Source organism: Ambystoma mexicanum, chromosome 6p (genome assembly GCF_040938575.1).
Source record: "Ambystoma mexicanum isolate Mex_15411 chromosome 6p, UKY_AmexF1_1, whole genome shotgun sequence".
Lineage (NCBI taxonomy): Eukaryota > Metazoa > Chordata > Amphibia > Caudata > Ambystomatidae > Ambystoma > Ambystoma mexicanum.
Genome location: NC_090935.1, coordinates 1,528,737,086 through 1,528,756,857, shown reverse-complemented (window position 1 = coordinate 1,528,756,857; position 19,772 = coordinate 1,528,737,086). Strand labels below are relative to the sequence as shown.

Genomic DNA, 19,772 nt, shown 5'->3' with positions numbered 1-19,772 from the left:
AGATTTTGAAGGTAAAGGCTACCCCAGTTCCTGGAAGTCTGCAATAATAATTCTGATTTTCAAAAAGGGGGACAGGCCGAACTCCAGACATTATCGGCCTATGCCCTTATTAGATGTTCTCAGCAAATTGTTTGCATCAATACTTTTGTCATCTTATTTCTTCGACAAAGAAAGAACGCCGCCTAGATCCATGTCAAACAGGATTTGCAAAAAGAGTGGGTACTGATCAAATTTTCTATTTACTAAATGCTCTAAAATTATGAGCACTTAAGGAAGGCACAACATTATTTTTAGCTGTCATAGACCTGGAACAAGCCTTTGACAGTGTCAACAGAGACAAGTTATGGAGGAAACTGTCTGCCTGGAATTGTCTTAGGGACCTGCTACAGGCTATACAATCTTTACATTCAAACACCACGATGCAGGTTCGATTAAATTCACAAGACTTGCTTTCTAAGACTATAGAAACCCACACAGAGGTTTGAAACAAGGCTGCCCTTGTGCAACCTATTTGTCTGACATGGAAGGGTTACTGAGTGAAGCTAGAGCCTTTCGGCCTAATGTCAACGGGAACCCAGTACCCTGGATGCTCTATGTGGATGATTTGATCTTCATAGACCAAACTCCCATAAGGCTCCAACATAGAAGGATAGAATTTGAAGCCTATATGACAACCAACAACCTTAGAATAAATGTGAACAAATCAAAAATATTCTTTCTTAGTACATTGGGAGAAAACAAAAAACGAAATTTAGGGAGCGTACACTTAGAGAAGGTTATCACAATATTATACTTGACAATTTGCATCAATAGAAGTATAAATGAAATCCCTTAGGCTCTAGACTTAAAATCAAGAGTCAAAGATGTTACCGGCACAAGGATCTATACTACATAAAAGGTATGGTAGGTTCACCATGTTACCTATTTTGACATTCTACAAACAGATGGTTGTAGCAGTCCTAACATACAGTGCCGAGGCAGGATTAAACCTACTATGGCAAATGTTGGACGCCCTCGAAGGAGGATTCTTGAAGAAGGTGTTATGTCTTCCGAAAAAGCCTTGCTATGGCAATAGTTTGATACAAACAGGGTCTACAATCCTTGTATTCAGGGATTCTTTGGAAATCCCGGTCTCTGATGCGGAAATGTGTTATGCAAGACTCTCCTGGCGCGTTTGACATCTTAAAAATAGAAACATGGGAAGAGATCACTTTGCCTATTGGTCCTTGGAAACAGAAATGCATTGACTGTTTAAAGGCTTTAGAAACTTCAATGGAGAACCTGGTAAAAAAAAATCCCAAAGCTGCTAAGCAAAAGCTCTGACAACAAGATTGGATAGACACTCGGGGCAAGAGAGAAAGCTACAAATTAGCTTTGAAATTTGGTTTTGAATTGCGAGCAATGAATGTCGTACCCAAATATTTTCTGAGTTCGTAGCACCGGAACCGATTCATTCGCCTAAGATTACATCTGTTCCCAACCAAGGTGGTATTGTTCTCTTGAAAACAACCTCCCTGGACGGATAAAGGATGCAGATTGTGTCTAGGTGTTGGTACAGTATAGGCATTGAAGCATATAACAGCTGAATGTCCTGCCTTGATACCGTTTAGTTCAGTGCACTTGAGTACCTTTGTCGAGAATGTATCTTCATTTACTTCAGAGGAATGGCGATGTTTGTTTTTATTTGGTGAAAACTCGTTTCTGGTTTTAGCAGGGCTAACCGTTTTAGTTGAGATTTTTAACGTTTATAAGGATTCACATTTTGAATTTTTTAATTTTGTAATAATGACGATGTTGGTTTATAAGATTGAATGAATTGTATTTTAGGATTTTCTTATGTGAAAGGTTTGTAATAAACCAAGCACAAATAAAAAATAATATTTTTGGTGTCACTCTGCCATGACTCCTGACGTCCTCTGACTCATCACTTGAGTGCAGTGCAGTTTGTACACCATAATCAGCAGTGACTGTCTGCCCGAATACCCCTGCTTCCATACATGGTTAATTGGAATGCATCCTGTCGCTCATCACCATCTGTGGGTGTAGAGGTATTCAGGCATGATTGCTACTGTTTGAAAAATAAACGTGTTCTTCTCCCTGCGGAGGTCTTTCCTTATGAATGTGGATCATCGTTTCATTATATGTATCTCACCCGTTCTGTCATTGAATGTATTTTCAATAAGGCCCCTGTAAATTAAACTGTCTTCAAGACAGCACTGCTCGAAATGCTGGGTGCACTCTTGTTAAGTTGCTCTAGCACACAATCCTCTCCTGTCTGTCTTCTCTGTATGTGATCCCATGTGAGATTCAGGGTGTATCTCATTGAGTGGTAGTCCACGTATCCGTTTGTTGTTTGAAAATGATGTCATTCGCTTTATGATGCAGTCCAATGTCTTTCAAGCGCCCATTCTCTGGCCTGTTACCTTGTTACTCAATAACTGTCCAGAACAGTAATTTGCGTTGTTAGTTCCACCTGTTCTATTGCTGGTCCCTGGAATTGAATTCATTCTTTCCAACCTGCTTATTTCTCTACTGTTGTCCATAAAACGTATGTCCTTGCGTACACTGTACATTTACAATTAAGCACAACCTCTTTAAAATGTGACAATGCTCAACAGTAGTGAGACCAGATTGCATAGTTTGTGATTTAGCATTTTCCCTCTGTGCGTGCATATCTATGTTGCGGAACCTATATCACAGAAACCTCTAGAGAAACTGTCATGGCAGGTAATCCCAAAGGTGCAGTGTGTTTTAAATGTATTTTCTGTACACATAGCAGCAGTTATTTAGCTGTCAAATCTTTTAGGTTATATTTTTTAAAGATGGGTGCTTGTGGTTTGTATGTGCGGTTTCTCAGCCTTGAAAGAAAATACACCATCAGTAAGCTGTTCTATCAGGACTAAAATGCACTAATAGTATTGAAACAATGTATAATCATTTAATAATAATTGGTCGAACTAAATAATAACTGGGAACAAATGTTTTCTGTTTGATCTTTGCAGAAAACGTCGTTTCTATGACTCATGTTTATTCATCAAATGGTAAGTAGGTTTTGAACATTGAATTACTATGTGCCATTATTCAAATGATTTATGTATGGTTACTCTCATGCCAATTTGTCAAACTGCAGACAAGATGTGCCATCCCTCTTCCCCTTTATTCGTTTTGATTTTTGGATGTGCCTCATCACCCCCTACAAAGCCAAAACTATTGTAGCGCAGGAGTACAGGTATGAAGGAGATAGGATGAAAGTACGGACATGCATTCTTTTTTGTGGAGTTTTTTTTTCTCACCGATTGACCGCTCATGATACTCCCTATGGCCATACCCACCCACTACCAGCCCCCCACCGCCCCCCACTCAAATCACAGCCTGCTGGAATCTTTTTGAAAACGCTTTGCCATGCAGTACCCTCAGACCTTTTGGGCATACTGTTGCTATGATTTTGAATTCTCCTAAGGCTGCATACCCTTAACTAATGCCCCCCCCCCCCCTTTTAGACAATTCCACCCCAAAATTCTAGGACAAGAAAAAGTCTATATTTGGGATTAATATTATGTTCGATTAAATTAGTAAATCAAAATCAAAGGAGGCCCCCTAACCTTATGCTGTGGTAGTCACCAACAGTGTCCTACAGTCACAGGCCGATATCCAAAGAACAAAGCAATAACCTGCCTGCAGTCATCTCAGTAATTTACAAAACACATACATCCCTTTGTATAAGTCCAGTTTACATATGCTTCTGAATAACAGCATGCATTTCAATTTCCACATTACTGCTTGTCGGCCAGAGTGAGTTTGAGTTCCATAAACAATAGAGAGTTTAATTTGCTTTAATTTTGTTGAATTACAGATTACTGAATGTGTTTTATTTTCTCAAACATATTCCATCTTTTTTATCAGGTAAAGAAAATAACTTTCAATTAGGGTTTCGCTTATGCCATTGACAAGTATTGGCAACAGAGAAAATCCACATCACACATGCATAACATAAAAAACGCCTTTCCTAATTTGTATAGTATTCTCATACAGTATATGGTGCTGTTGATTTTTGTAGTGTATCTCATTACGTGCAAAGCACAAACCATAGTGAGTTGCCTTAAGAATCTATAGGCTTGGGTTTATGAAAGCTGTGCTTTCTTTTTAGAGAGCACAAAATACATATATTCACACAACCTAGGAACATGAAATTCTGATTTTCTAGAAAGACAGGGACTATCCATCAATTCTAATACACAATTTGGATCTATCAAATACACACTCCTCTCCCTTCTGAACACTGTCCTTAGAGAGATGTTAATGATAAGTGCATTATTTTCTTAGGAAAGGAGGTGGACAAGCTAATTTCCCTCTGGCGCCACTCGAATGAAGTGGAGTTTCTCAGTATTTCTCTTGTAAAATGACAATGGGTTCCACAGGTCAAAATGTACTAACCCACTGCAAAGCTGTTGACTGGTATACACCAGTCACCAGCTCCAGTTTCAGAATACCCCTGTGAAATGTTACTAGCTACTATCAAATTAATGTGCATTTCTCACAGCAAATGCTATGATTCTAGTTTCAATTAGTTCTCCATTTGCTGTAGCTATTGTCAAAATGTAAGGTGCCTTACCCTCTGAAAAATGCGACAGCATTCTATTTTGCATCAGTCCCCATTGACTTCACTTCAAGTCCTAACCCCTTCATTGGGTCCACTGATAAACGATGCTTGAGGCTATGCATCTAATTTCACTGGGGCTTTTAAATGTATCGTTTTTTTCATTTAAGGCACAGAACCAGCATGACACCTCATAGCATCAGGCAACTTGCTCTCAGTCAGCTATGCCTCTAAACCTCTGCTTAGAATTCTCTCAAGGAACCCTGTCCGTTTTGGGCAGTATGTTTCGGGCTTCCTGTGGACCAAGGCCATGGGGAGTCCTCCCATCATCATCTCAAGGTATTATCCTACTTCAGCACTCATCCTCTCAGGCAAGCTTCCCCCACCCGTAGACGTTCCAAAATCCCAACTCTCTGCGGGTTTGGACTTAATAAAGTCTACATTTTACCACACATTGCCATTTGATATCATAATTTTTGATTTGTTGGGTCTTCTCATTGGTTTCCTTAGGCAGTTGACACTTCCAGAGGAAACACCACCTTATTTGATAGGTCCATCATTTCTAAGCATGGTTCAGTTTTGGACTTATTTCTTCCAAAATGCTTGATTAGAACATATCCTACTACATACATTTTGAGACCAGACCAGGAGAGAGAGCAAAAAGATAACGAAGCGCTATCCCTCATAACCTTGGTGAGGCCAGAACAAGAGATGTTGGACGATGAGTATGTCCAACGTCTAGAGAGTAAGAATATCTAGACCTGATAACCTACCAAAGAGAGAGAAATGGTTGCAGATAGGATTGTATTACAACATACTGATTGACATGACTTCTGCCTGTCGAATGGATCTAATGAATCTACCCACAATCGGCGAAGATGGATTTGTTGAATCAATTTTCGACTAATATGGGTAGACTAATCCCTAGGCCACTGACTGCCCCGCATAAAGAACACTGAAGACAGAAGTTGTAGTATGCTTTCTTTATCCAGTGTTCATTTTGCAGAGCCAGGAAGTGTGGCAGATGAGAAGGTATGGAGAATGGTGGGTTTGATGTTTGTGGGCATAGCATAGAGTTAACAAACCTGGGGGGGGCTGGGTGGGGTCCGGGGGCTTTGTGCGGGCTCTGTTTGAGGGTGGGGGGCCTGTGGGTAGATATGGTTGGGAGGCCAGTGAGTAATGGAGGGACACAGGAGTTGAAATACCCATTAGAGAGTACAACAGGGACAAGGGGGTTGGGGGTTGAGGGTTTGAAGAAATAGTCCTCAATGGGTGGGGGCACTGGGCAGTGGTTTGGTGGGTGGAATCCGGCGGGAGGGCTACCGAGGATATGTGACTCGATGGGTTAAATTGCAATCTAATCACATGGAGTCTATAGAATATATTTACATCTCTAGTGATTGATTTGTTCACAGAGAAATAGCCCTGAACTAATCCCCTCCTGCCCCCCACCACAACAATCCAATCCACAACCTGGTACAAGAAACATGATGCTTTTAAACAGAATATTCTGTTTCATTTAATATCATAATTCAGGAAATTAAATACACGCCGCTTGTTTACAGAAAGAAAAAAACCAACACACCTGTTATTGATTCACTAATGTGTTCGTTCCAATTTGCACAGACATCCTTAATAATCAAATTTAAATGATTAGTCGAAACATAAAGGGGATCTTCTAATATCAGTGGATACTTTAAACTAAACGTGTTTATCTGTTTTAAAATAACACGTAACTCTAAAAGGACAGTTCAATAATATGGGGAAAATAATAGTATTTTGTGCTTATCAAACTGTACCAGCAACCTAGTGTGTCATTCCTTATGTCTCACACAGCACTTTCTGAATAATTTTCATTGAAAGTGGAAAGTTGTGTTGCAAGTATTTGGTGATCTGAGCAAACAATATGCACGTCGGCCACATGGACACGATTTTGGAAACGACTCGGGTTTATCTGTTGAAATGTATGGACTTTACTACCAGGAATAAGCTTTTATTTTTGAGAGCAAGCATGACTTGATGTATGAAAGTGTCTCAGAAACATAAAATTATAACAATTGAATTGCAAGAGGAATCAACAGATTCCTTTTAATTGGCATTACGAGTCCACTTAAGGCAGAGTCCTTCTATTTCTGTGACTTGGAAAAATGATGTTGGTTATTTAAATTGACTTGGGAATGAAGCAGAGAGATCACCCTCCTTCCCTATTCCTCTTTAAGGAGCAGAACACTGTAAGCTTGATTGTTTTTTTGTATGTGAACTAGGGGTTTTCACCGGTCAAGAAGTGTATGGGTCCCTGTAAATGTGTGAGGTACACCTCCAAACTGGTCTGACCTAATCACAAGACAATAGGGGCCCTTGTCAGCCTGCGGGTGTGAGGCTACGTGGGTGGCAGCCAGAGCCAGTCCTACCTCAGAGGGGGACGGTGGCAGTTGGGTCCCAATTCCTTTCCTCTCCCAAATGACCTGTTTTTATACTTGCAGTACCAACTTGCAACACACAATACCACCTGAAGAAAGTGCACGACATGTTTTCGTTCCTTTTCTAGAGTTTCAAAAGGAGCAGCAACAATACAGAGAGGCAGGCCACAGGACGACAATCCATCAGCATCCCATGCTATCTGAGCTGCTGCAACCAACAGAAACCTATAGTGGGGCGGTAATCACCCAGCCGGACTGCACTTAGATTCGGGGTGTCTTCACCGTGGGCCCCTTACATGAACTTGGACACGTTTCAGCAGAGGTGGCCATTGTTGTAGCAGAGCGGCCCTATGCAGAGAAAAAGGGGTGGGGCTTAACCTGCTTTTTGTACCTTTTTGTAACTTCCTGTGATTGTAACACCTGCCCGGCAGGGAACACAGGGCCAGATTGACCAAGGCCAGTAATCCAATCAGAGAAAGAGGGGGGAAGAGAAGAGGAGCAACAGGAAGCAGGAGCATGTGGGGTGTTAGGGTGAGGTTAGAGGAGGAGGAGGTAGTAGATCAAGAGAACAGGAAGAAGGATGGCAGTTTGGAGTGTGGGGGCAATTTGTGAAAAGATGAGCTATTGGTTGGTGAGAGCAAGTGGTACTGAGTGGTGAGTGTGCATGCACGTTTAGGGAGTTGGAGGGATTGTCGGGAGTGAGTGGAAAGTGGTTGCGAGAGTGAGTGAAAGGATTGTAACCAGGGACAACATTGGTTGGAGTGGTTGTGGTAGTAGTAGAATGGATGAGGGAATATTAGTATGGAGGAGGGGTAGTAGTGAAGGAGGGAGTACTAGTGTGGAGGGTGGAGTAATAGTGTGGAGGAGGGAGTTGGAACATTAAATGGTGGAGGTAGGAGGGTGACATCGGGGGACAGAGAAGGAAGATGTAGTTGGGTGGAGTTGGATGAAGGAGAGTAGTTTATTTTTATTTAATTGTTTAAAGCACTGGCCTAGCTCAAGAGCAGCAGAGCGCTGTACAAGGTTTGGGTAGCGAGCGGTTGGGCTGCCATCTTTTTAACAGTGAAAAGAGAACATCAGACAGAGAGAGAGAAAGGAGCATGTGGGCGTGATAGCAAGAAGGCAGAGTCAGGCAGCCTGTCTGAAAAGCACACAGTGGAATCATTTTTAATTGACTAACCTCATTAATAGTTTATAGCCAAGCCAGGAACTCCCTGAGGGTGCTTAGGCAGGTAATGCACTCGCCTTTAGGCTCTTCTTCATAGCAAAGGCAGAACTTGAACAGTAGGGAAAAACTGACAGTAAATACTAACCCTGGAAATAGGGAGAAATTGGTGCATTTAGATGAGAGAGAGGGACAGCCTTTGTGCCCTGCTGAAAAACTAAATAAACACCCTTGAACCAACTCTGTGAGTGAGTTTTTCTTGAGCATTCTGCGACATCTGTCTCATGATAGTCCCTGACCTCTTAACACCACCTAATCAGTAAATCATTCCCTACTCACATCTCTCTTCTGCACCTCCTCACCCTTTCATCTTCATCCCCATCTAGGGCCTCCCTCCACGTTCTCTTCTGTGGCTACCTCTTCTGTGTCAGAGGCACACTGTGACCAGCTTCTGCTGCTTCTTCACAGTGATAGGTTTTATCATCTTTAACCAGTGTGGTGAGTCTTTAACCATGATCACGGGGACTTTGGTCCTGGTACAGCTTTCCTCACTCATACCCATACAGAAATGTCTTCTCTAGGAGGTGCAGTTTGCAGATTGATTAGTTCGGTGTATATCCAGTCCCTCAGCGACTCATTTTCTCAGCGGGCACCTTCTTCACTCCCAACCTTCCTATTGAGGACCCACTTCCTCTTCTGGCCTTCCAGTATTTTTGATCCTCCCGGCACACACGGTTGTCATAATGAAATAAGAACTTCTCTTTTCCCAATGTCTCTGCTTGTTGGAATAACAAGTAATCTAAGGGAGGGCGGGGTGGGTTCACCCTTTCTTAAACACCTCATTAAATGCAAGTCATCCATAAGGCTTTTTCCTGTACCAGTACTCAGGAGGGCCACTTCCCTGGATTGTGGCAATTCATGTGCAAGTAGCTTTGGAGCGCCTCCTTGCACTCGGAGGAGTACAAGGCATCCTTTTCTCCAATGCTGTCTTTTTGCAAGCTTGGAGTAAAGCATTAAGATATCCTGATTCAAGCCAGCTCGACACGTCATCTTGCTGCTGGAACCAAATTCTCAGCTTTCTGAACATCTAGGGGTCTTGGAGCTGTGTAACTGCGATAATGCAAACATCACCTGCCTACATCCGAACATGTCAGGTTTTCACAATGTCTCTGTTCACCAATTCCGGATCACCACAGCAAAGTGCGTCTCGAACCCTTGGAAAGCCCTATGAGGACAGTCTCGAAGCTGTAGAGCCACTCTGAAGGGACTAAAGTAGTGTTGAATTGACTAGAGGCACCTAAACAGGCCTTCCAACCCCTCAGGCCCTAGAGAGCTGTTAAGACGAGGTTCCTTGCCATAACAAGACGTTTTAAGATAGTCATTTCTGGTACTGTTTTTCTGCATTATTCTCTGGCTTTTTCCTGTTTGTCATTCAATACCCAAAGTGAACAGCCTTTATCTGTTGAAGTCTGCATTATCTGTGGATTTGCTTTATAGGGGTGGACATTTAGTGTTTTTAGTCATTGTGTTCAATAAAGGAAATAATGTCTATAGAGCCTTGTTTTGACATTATGTTTTGTTGGTGCTTATAGTTCTATTGTTGTTTTGAGGATTCCATAATGGCTCGCACACCTCATTGAGGGTATAGCCTGCCATTGGGTTAAGTAAGGCTACCAACGAGGTTTGTGCCTGTTTAACGCATTTGGCCAGTTCACTGTGGTGCCAGTGGCAATGCATGGTTGAGTGTAGAAATTAGAAGCCATTGCTCATCCCTGCACTCCCCCGGACCCATAGTCGATTCATCACAGAGTGTAAGAGGGTAGATAAAGGGGACACAAGGAGCATATTCTGAATCTTTCATTAAATAATAGGCTGATTCCAGTTACTTCTGAGATTCCGAGTGGCCTTCAGTTGCGGAGAGTCCAGATGGCTATGCAATCCAGGGTGAAGTTGCCACGGAAAACTCTGATGCTTCAAAATTGGGCACAAATGTAAAGTAAAAAGGAGCAGTGCGTTCTTGTTGGGAGCAGGGGTACTCCTTGCATGTCCGCATTCATAAGAACAGTTACTGTGCATCAAGGGTAAAGCACACATGACTAGTGTCGTCACTAACCTATGTCCAGTGTAGGCCAGTCTAGCCAGGTATTACTTATCATGTTTGCTTTACCCATGATGCCAAGTAACAAGTGCTATGCCACATTAAGAAAGTGCATGCAGACTGGAATAACATTCCTTATGTGGCAGGGCATTTATTACTTGGCCTCAAGGGTAATACATACTTGATCAATATTATTACCTGACTAGACTGGCCTAGATGATCAGTGTTATTACACGGCTACCTTGGCCTACCGTGTCCGTGTGTATTTACTTTTTTACTTTGTCGTGGCATTTGTTATTTTTTACATTACATCAAGAGTAAAACAAACATGATGAGTGTTATTACATGGCAAGACTGGCTTACATTGGTGTCTCAAGCCTAGCTGTATATTCTTTTTGTGTAATGGCATGCTTGTGCTTTGCAACAAGAGAAAAAGCAAACATAAGTGTGATAACCTGGTACACTGGCCTATCTTGGTAGATCCAATCTAGATATACTTTCTGTGGCATGGCATTTCTCACTGACTGGGAGTCCTTAAATGGTACTGCCGGCATATATTGGTGCAGCATGCATGGAAATATATGTCCACATATAAATGTTTTATATACTGGCATATATTGTGGGCAAAGGCATCATAAAAATGTGTTGGAAAATGGTCCTGTGCAATCTGGGTGGCTTGCGTCCCTTTTTCATGTGCTACCATACACAATTGACTACAAACATAAACGTACGGCCCTCTAGTTAAAAGATTCACCAGCCACCACTGCTCCTATAGGTCCTGCTGAAAAGGGATATATGGCTGTTTGCTAGCATGTCTTCAAACAACGTAAATTAGCTTCAGTTTCTGTCCATTGGTGAGCAGCTTCTTTTTTGGCTGTTTGCTGAAGGTGCGTTTTGATCTTTGTTAATGAAGCCATTGTTTGCTTGTTTATCCCCACACATCATCTGCTGTATTGTAATAGTGTGCACACATTACATGCCAGGTGGAATCTGCAATACCAGCTGGAGGGCTTTCAGAGTAATTGAACGTGAAGCTTGTCCTTGGTGCCTTTCAGATCTGGTACAGAGGGCGGGCGGGCTGATACTGCAGAACACTGCCAGCATTTTCCTAAGGGAATTCTGTGACACAAACTGCAGATCTTGCGCTGCCGGAGAGCATCACCGTTTCACAATGGAATCCAGATGAGATGGATACACCCATCTAAAAAAAAAGGTTTTTTTGTTGTTATCCATACTCACCTTTACAGTAGTTAGTATCAATCCTATACAACTATACAGAAGATCAACGTAGGACTAGACCTCTTCTAGACTTGTTCTCTGGTACAATTAAACCAAGTATTTCTTTGCACGGTTTGGTTTGCCTACTGTTCCTTTGGGGGCGAGGGGGGGCAGAGATATTAAAATTAAATATTTTTGCTGCGAAAAAGATTAACTCGGTTCCCCTACTTTTTGGGTTAGTTTGTATTATGAAACATGTTGCTTCAGAGCGGTGCAGAGAAGGCAGGGTAAATCGCTCGCTCCATGGGCATCTGCCCCAGGAAGTGATCCAGCGGTTACTTTTCTCCTTCTTTTGCTTCTCTTTCTTTTGTATAATTCCCCAAACTGGATAAACGGGGGAGTGCAGTACTATTTTTAAAGGAGTGGCATGACTGCTTACGATCAAAAATACAAGATGTGGCGGCATTGTGGTGTAGGGTGGTCACTCCACGAGTATCAGCATAAAACGTTTAGAAACATCTGGGCTAAAGGGAACAGAATGTGTTTTTTTTTATTTTTTATACATCCTCCATTCACCGAGGCAGGCATACACAATCGGGCGAAAAGTGTAATAGGAAACATGTTGATGTTTTGTAAATCATTTGCAGACCCAGTGACAAAGGGGGCAGTCTTGTATCTCTAACTCATTTTCCTCCACAATGTTGAAAGTGTATTAGTGCCTGTGTGGGTTGTGCGTCCGAATCAGAAAGCACTGAATGCTGCCTTCATCACCGGTACATGGCCGAGTAATGAGCTTCCTAGTCCACACCTACTGCTCCCCTGCCTCTTTTTCTTTTTTAAAAACGTACCTTACCATTTTCCCTTAATGCCCACCACTCCCGCGTCAAGCCTGTTTCTCCACAAATCAACCACCATGAAAATAGAAGAGAGAGTTTGTAAAAAGTGATTTGCCTCTTCCATGGCAGACATGTTTTTATTTTTAGTAAGCATGGTTGTACTTCCTGCACAAACGTGTTTACCAAAATGAAAACACCATAGCCAGGTTATAATTGCAGCATTAGTGAACACAGGCCATACCAGCTAGAGACAGCACTGGCAGCTGAAATTAAACTCAAGCTGACCATTCCTGTCTCGTATGGCCTGTCCTGGCTGCCAATAACACTTAATTAGAACACGTGAGCTTCTTTTTAGGCAATCAGAAATGTGTGTAATATTTAAAGCACCCTTTAATTCTTGGGTCATTTTAACCCAAATAAGTGCAGTACCATGTGCACTTTTCACCTTTAAATAAAGGCACTATAATCCTGATTTCTGCAATAATGGAATCATTTGATCTGCCGATCAACACACCTACTCTGTCGTCTGTCTCGCAGTTCTCTCACCCTCCAGAACAGCTCACCTCAGAAAATCCCCCCAAAAGAACAGGCTACCTCCACCGCACTCCCCCATTCCAATTACCTGCCTCATGCTATCGCTCTCCTTTAATCTTCGTCCTTAGTATTTTTTTTTTTTTTACTTGTGAAACAGGCCACCACGCCATTTCATAACTTGTATAGTACCCCATTCTGAGGTCTGTGCCAGGTATACATTCTGAGCACAGGTATTTTTAAGATGAATTCTGTCAATAAATAGAAGGATAAAAGGGGGAGGGTTAGAGGGCAATGAAAAGGGCTTTGAGCCTCAAGAGGCCGCCAGAAATTGCCCATATATTGCGAGTCAGCAGTAAAATAACACAGCAATATATTCCTTCATATATTACTTATGTGCTGGGGCTTAGACTGTGTGCTTTGCAGCACTCGCCGAGCAAGCTGCGTTTGCCGAGATAGTCCGGCCCTCACTTCCATTGGGGCAAAGTGTTAGCACCTTGCTGTCTTTCAACACTGCTTTCTCCAGGCAGCCACTTGCTTACAAAGAAGTATTCATAGCTATTTGGCGGGCATTCAGTGTTTCAGCTCCCTACTGGCTTGCCTTCTCATGATAATCGGTGGTTATTAGCCAGCTCTTTATCTCCATTATAATGTTTGCCCCCGACATGTGCCTCAGAATGCTTTCCACTCTAAGCAAAGGTGGGGCCCAACCATTATGTTGAAATGGGCCTCTACACATCTTCAGCCGAGCCTGCCCACATTCCATGATTATCTTTGTTTTACTCATTGTTTCCAGCTGCTAGCCAATCAGCGAACTTAGAACAGAGGCTTTAAGTCCTTGTAAAGGCTGCATTTCATGCAAACTGAGCACTGGACACATAGAGCTGGACAAGCTCTATCACAGCAAGACCCACTGAGCCCCTTTCTGACACTCTAATAGCGTTTACAGTCCGGGTCTCGTGTGTGCTTCATGGCCTTCAGCCTCGTCAGAGGCCCTTGCCTTCCGCTCCAGGCCACTCATTTGGACGGCAGTCACCAATCGCCCAATAAATCCTCGGGTGGGGCTGCTGCAAAGCTTTCGCACTTGCATAGCTGACTGATACTTGTGTTCAAAGAAGGACATAGCACCCCCTCACAACTCCAAACACATTGATGGCTCATCCGGGAAATGTTGACATCTAAAATGCACGTTTTTTTTTATGTTGATGCCAAAATTCGTGTTAGATTGACAAGACATTCTGTGCCTCTCCAAGAGGGTGTTCTGCATCATGCGCAGATGACCTTTGTAGTAGTGGTTAAGCCAGCTGTGATAAATATTGCTGCAGTTGTCATCATCTAGATTTTGTGTAAACAATGTGTATAACTCGTTCTGTTACATTAATGAGATTTTAATCTAAGGCAGGTAAAGAAAGTTTTACAACCATTGATTAATGGCAAATTAGCACTTAATTCTGATATAAGACCAAACGATGCATTGTATGTATAGTAGTTTTATTAAACTGTTTGGATGTGTGTTTTGGGGGCATTGCAACCGAAAAACACATTTGGAAAACAATTAAGAACATTTTAGCAGATATGAAGTCATGTGGAGACCATGGCAAAGTTCAATTCTCTCATATCGACAATTCTCCTCCTTGCTTCTTTTAACATTTCTGAACTTTAGACCGTCAGAACACCAGTATTTATTTTTTACGGCCACAAAGTTGTGAATATCTAAAAAAATCAACCATCTGGCCACTCTAATTTACAAATGTGTCTTCCAAATCTTCTCAATTGTTCCGCATCCGGCAAGGTCGGGCAGCCGGTTTCCTGCAGCAATATGCACACCGAGTGGCCAGCACAAAACCGGCATTTCCCTTGCCTGCCTAATGCAAAGCAGGTAGTTGGCACCATTTGGCCAGTGCAAATTGCCAAATAGAGGGGAACAATGTGCCCACGTTCCGATAAGTTTATTTAACCTGACTTCACGGCTCTTTAAAGGGTGCCTTTTACTTTACATGCCTTCATATGAAAATATAGCCCTGGGCTATCCCAGGGTGACGTTAAGGAAAACTTTTGGGAGCGGAATGTTCCTTTAAATATAGTAGACTTTGAATTACGTCAGTCAATATCGTAAGTTGTTAGAAATCTGTAAACACCCCTGTGAAGCACACCACACGCAGAAAGGAAGCTTATGCGTAAGAGCAGCATATTAAGAGGAGTCCAGAGCAATCGAGCAGTAACTTCCCATCTATTGTGAATAGTCCTTTTGCAGTATTAGATTTGTGATACCTTTTTTTTTTTTAAACAATTTTTTCCCCTTTAACATGTTTCCTTGTTCGAGCAGAAGAGATTCTGTCCCCCTTCTTCTCGGGTCTGCAATTTACCCTGGAAACGTAACAAACCCATGTTGCATTCCGAAGGTTAAATTATGTACAGGTGATGCAGCTTTCTACGTCCACGCTGTGCTTGTCTCCTTGGCAACTGTAATGGCCTCTACACGTTGTGGTGACAACTGAGTCATCATTGAAATTAGTCATCATTGAAATTGTCAAAGAAAAAGCCGGATGTGTCGGTATGTGAAGTGCTGCATGGTTGCTTTAAAGATAGGGTATTATGGCTGATATATTTATGGGTACCAAAAGAGTGAGGCAGTGTCAAACCAGTGCAGCAGCCGGAGATGACTTTTGTTAAGCAGTGTGAGGGAAAACTCTCCCAATACCTCTAGTCCCTCTCGCCTTCGTCCTAGTACCTACTCGGGATTGTTTATGCACTTTCAAGTCTAGTCATATATGTATAGTGCTATAATTGCTATTTAAGTAACAACTATAGTTTCAAATACATGAGATACCAGAACCTCGATGGGAGGCATAGCTGCGAGGATGCAAAGTGTAGTCACAGTCAGCCTGACCATATGCCGCTGGCATGGTCCTGACGTTACCTGGATGACTCAAGTGGGCTAATAGAGTGTAATCGTATCAGATATTCGCCAGCGCTGTGTGTTTTGTGTTCCCCATGGTGGGGCACTAAGATGCATCAGGATGGTTGGACTGATGTACGTAAGTGGGGGAATCTGGTGAACTATTCTATATTGGAATTAGGGGAGCCCTGGGTCTCCGGGTTCATTCCGAGAGGGGCTTCAGATGGCGGCTCAAAGACTCATAAGAGGCACAGGTCCTTCCTGAAGCGGTTGGGGGTGCGTGTGGGAGTGAGCCTTAATCTGGTGTTCTCAGTCTGGTGTTGACTTGTGGTATTAGATGGTCCTGTCAAAGGTCGATACTCTTCATGTGAGTGGTACTGAGCTGCTGCATGCCAGGCAGGTTCTCTGGTATTGCAACATGGGGGTACCCTGGTTCCTTTCTCCCAGTGGGTCCCTCCTAAGGGGGGGGGTTCACATTTGGTTGCAAATCGCTTCTTTGGGATAGGCCCCTCGGTGCTCCCATCTTTGGGCAGTGGGCAGCTTAGGTGCTGTCATTTTCTCCCCTGGATGGTCAGCTCAATCTACTGCAGTGTGGGTGCGCTGTTACTACCTCTATGGATCTGGGCACAGTTTCTGTTTGCTCTTTCAGAGAGTTAAGAATTGCCTGCTCCTCCGAGAATCGACCCTCTTCCTGGTACCACCTTTAAACAATTGCATTAGGTTGTAAACTCTTTGCACCAAGAGGGAGTTCCCTTAATGTGGGCTGGGAGTCTGATCTTAGTAGGCCCCCTCCCCTCACCCATGTGTGAGTTTAAAAACGTGGGTGTCATCTTTGACTCTTCTCTCTCCTTCGCACATCAGGATACACCAAGACCTGATCCAGGCAGTCTGGTAGAGGAATTCGAAGAGTAGCCATTGAGTTCTTCCTAACAATTTATCCCTTTGTATTTCCAAGATAAACTACAAAGGAATCAATTAGTGGAAGCCTCCCTCTTTTGGACCAAAAATCAGCAACCAATAGAGGGGCGTGAATGTTACCTGCAGGTTCCCACGTCCTGTCCTCTGGACCGTAACCCTTTCAATCCACTAAGTAAAGTCGAACCCCCCTACGGACCCTAGTATCCAGGATGTGGCTCACTTCGTATTCATCTGATCCTTGTACATTAATCGGAGAGGGACGCAAGGGCAATCTAGCAGAAGGAAGACAAGGTTTCAGTAAGGATACATGAAAGACCGGATGGTAAGCCAATTATTCGGTAGGTCCAAACGTACCGCTACAGGGTTGATGATGGCAGTAACCCGATTAGGGCCAACAAAATGTGGGAGAAGGAAACGGCGTCCAGGAATTCGTAGATTCCGAGTCGCCAACCAAACACTGGAGCCCACCTTATATGTGGATGCTGGAGTCCTATGGGTGTCCGCCTGTGCCTTTTGCTGCAATGTGGCCTTCTGTAGTTGAGATGAGACCTTGTCTCGAATTTTTCGCCGTACTGAGTGCCTTATCGATATATTCCTTCAAGATGACATCGTCTTTGTTGGTTAAAGAATACACCCTTCCATTCGGGATTTTGGCCCCAGGGACTAAATCAATAGGGCAGTCATAGGGACAATGAGGTGGCAATACGTCCGCTCCTTTAGCATCGAAGACATCTTGATAAGCCGTGTATTCTTGGGGTAAAGACATGGCCACAAGAGCGCCCACCGTTGATGCGTTGTTTAAGAGGGCTCGACAGGGATTCTCACCAAGAACTTGACTGACTTGACAATGTTTCTCACAAAGCTTAGACGCAAAGAAAACATTCCCGAGTTCCATTCAATAGTTGGGTTATGCAATCTAAGCCAGGGCAAGCCCCGAATGAGTCTGAGCTGGGGTGCTGTAATAACGTCGAAGCTAATGGTTTCAGTATGACCGGTAACCGTAGTCATGAACAATGGTACGGTTTGTTCAGTGACTAACCCTGACAGGAGTGAGGTTCCATCCACCGTGTTCACAATTTCCAGTTGACTTTTTGCAATGAATGTTACCCCAATCTCACGAGCATAAGAGAGATCAATATAGTTTCTGGTAGCTCCTGAATCCAGAATCGGTTCACCAATCCAAGAGGGACCCAACATGGGTTGAAAAGAAGCTTTAATCATGATTGGACTAATCAATGCAGAGTCCTGAGATGCCGGACTCAGTAGGTGGACTCCATTTACTACCGAGTCATTGCGTTTCCCAACTTCTTGGGTTTCTTTGGGCATCCCTTCAAAAGGTGGTCAGAAGAGCCGCAATAGAAGCAGAGATTGCTCAAGTGTCTCCTCTTCCTTTCGCTCAGGGTAAAAGGACCTCTCAAGGCACCGATTTGTATAGGTTCAGGTGCAATTGATGAAGCAAGGGAGGGGGTAACCAAAACAGGCATTGTTCCCCTTTTCTCCCATTTCCGTTCTGCTCGCCTAGCATCAATCTGGAGAACGAGATCCAGCAGTTCATGGAAAGCCGTAGGCACCACCGGAACCAATGCCTTCTTGTCTTCTGGCCAACCTGTTTTGGCGACCAGTTGGTTGAACTTAGCTACATAAGTCAAAAGAGGCATGTCTCCTTGGTGTATAGCCAATAGCTCCAACTGGGTAGCTTGGGTTCTGTAACTGGTATCAAACACCCAGCCCATTTCTTCCAGTAAGGCATCGCAATCGAACAGCAAAGGGCTACCGGCCTCCAGCAAAGGATTAGCCCAAGTAGCTGCTGTACCGGCTAGATGGGAAAGGACGAAAGCTGCTATCGTAGCTGAATCAGGAAAGGTCATGGGACGACACAGAAAATGCAGGCGGCATTGATTAACGAAAGTATGATAGACTTTGGGGTTGCCATGAAACCTCTGAGGGGAGCCAATGGGAAATGCGTGGCCCTAACCACAGAATGTTGAACAGCTAGTTGGCGGAGAGAAGCGGCTGAACCAGAGGCCACCACAGGTGGGGGTACTGGTGCTGTAGGCGGTGTTCGTGCTTGTAACTCATCAATCCTAGCTTGAGTGGCAGCATGTGCGGCCGTCATGTCGGTCCGCTGTTCAGCCATGAGTTGCATAAGATTGATCAGAGTGTCATTAACATCCATCTTTCTTGCTATGTTGGCTTCTGATTATATCAGGATACGCCAAGAACTGATCCAGGAAGTCTGGTAGAAGAACTCGAAGAGTAGCCATTGAGTTCTTCCTACCAATGTGTCCCTTTGTATTTCCAAGATAAACTACAAAGGAATCAATCAGTCGAAAGGTGTGAACACTGCACCAGCTGTCAAAGGACACGGACACCGTTGACTGTAGTAAATAAAAAAAAATAACTTATATCAGAGACTATCTTCCTAGGAACAAGAAGACTATTTAACAGAATTCAAGAGACAAGGACAGGAGATCATTACATCAACATGACTCGAGAGATAAATAAAGGGTTGACTTAACAAGGTGGAGGAATAAGGGAGATACTACCGAGGAACTCTGCACAACCCAGTTTATCCCTAATACACGACGGCACAAGGACGCCTAGGCGGAATCAGCAGTCTCTAGTCCAGGACCTACCCCGACGAAATGAGGACGCTTAACGACCTGAGCGCCAGTACTAGCAGTCTCTAGTTCGTGCGCTTTAGAGTATGGGTAATGCAGGTTCACTCAGGGCAGTGTGGGCGTGGTGATTAGTACCCGCAGCTTGGAATGAGGTGTTGATGATTTGATGCAATGCGACTGGTTTCACAAATGATAAATGTCGAGGTGGGGAGGAGCACTGCATTAATTCAGCTTCAGCATACGTTGTAGATTTCCTGAGAAAAGCTGGCAGTTTCCAGATGTCCCGACCAAAAGCAGTGAATGGAAGATGTAATGTTCTTTGGATGAGATGATATAATGACCAGACAAGGTCTGTGGGCAGCGGAGCAATGAGGTATAACTCTTGAGGAAGTAGAATGGTCAAAAACGTTCCGAGGTCAGCAGCGTGCGAGCAATTACAGGAATTCGAATAAGGAGGCAAAGACAGGTC

The 19,772-nt window shown here is 43.5% G+C and overlaps 1 protein-coding gene across 3 annotated transcripts in view; it reads left to right on the top strand.

Moving 5' to 3' along the window:
- The window catches only part of DGKQ (diacylglycerol kinase theta), a 1,656,676-nt gene that overhangs the window by 1,254,919 nt on the left and 381,985 nt on the right, over positions 1-19,772 (top strand). For all 3 annotated transcript variants that reach the window (XM_069626394.1, XM_069626396.1, XM_069626395.1), the window contains one exon: positions 3,003-3,041. In XM_069626394.1, coding sequence (XP_069482495.1) covers positions 3,003-3,041 — 39 coding nt within the window. The remainder of the gene's footprint in view (positions 1-3,002; positions 3,042-19,772) is intronic.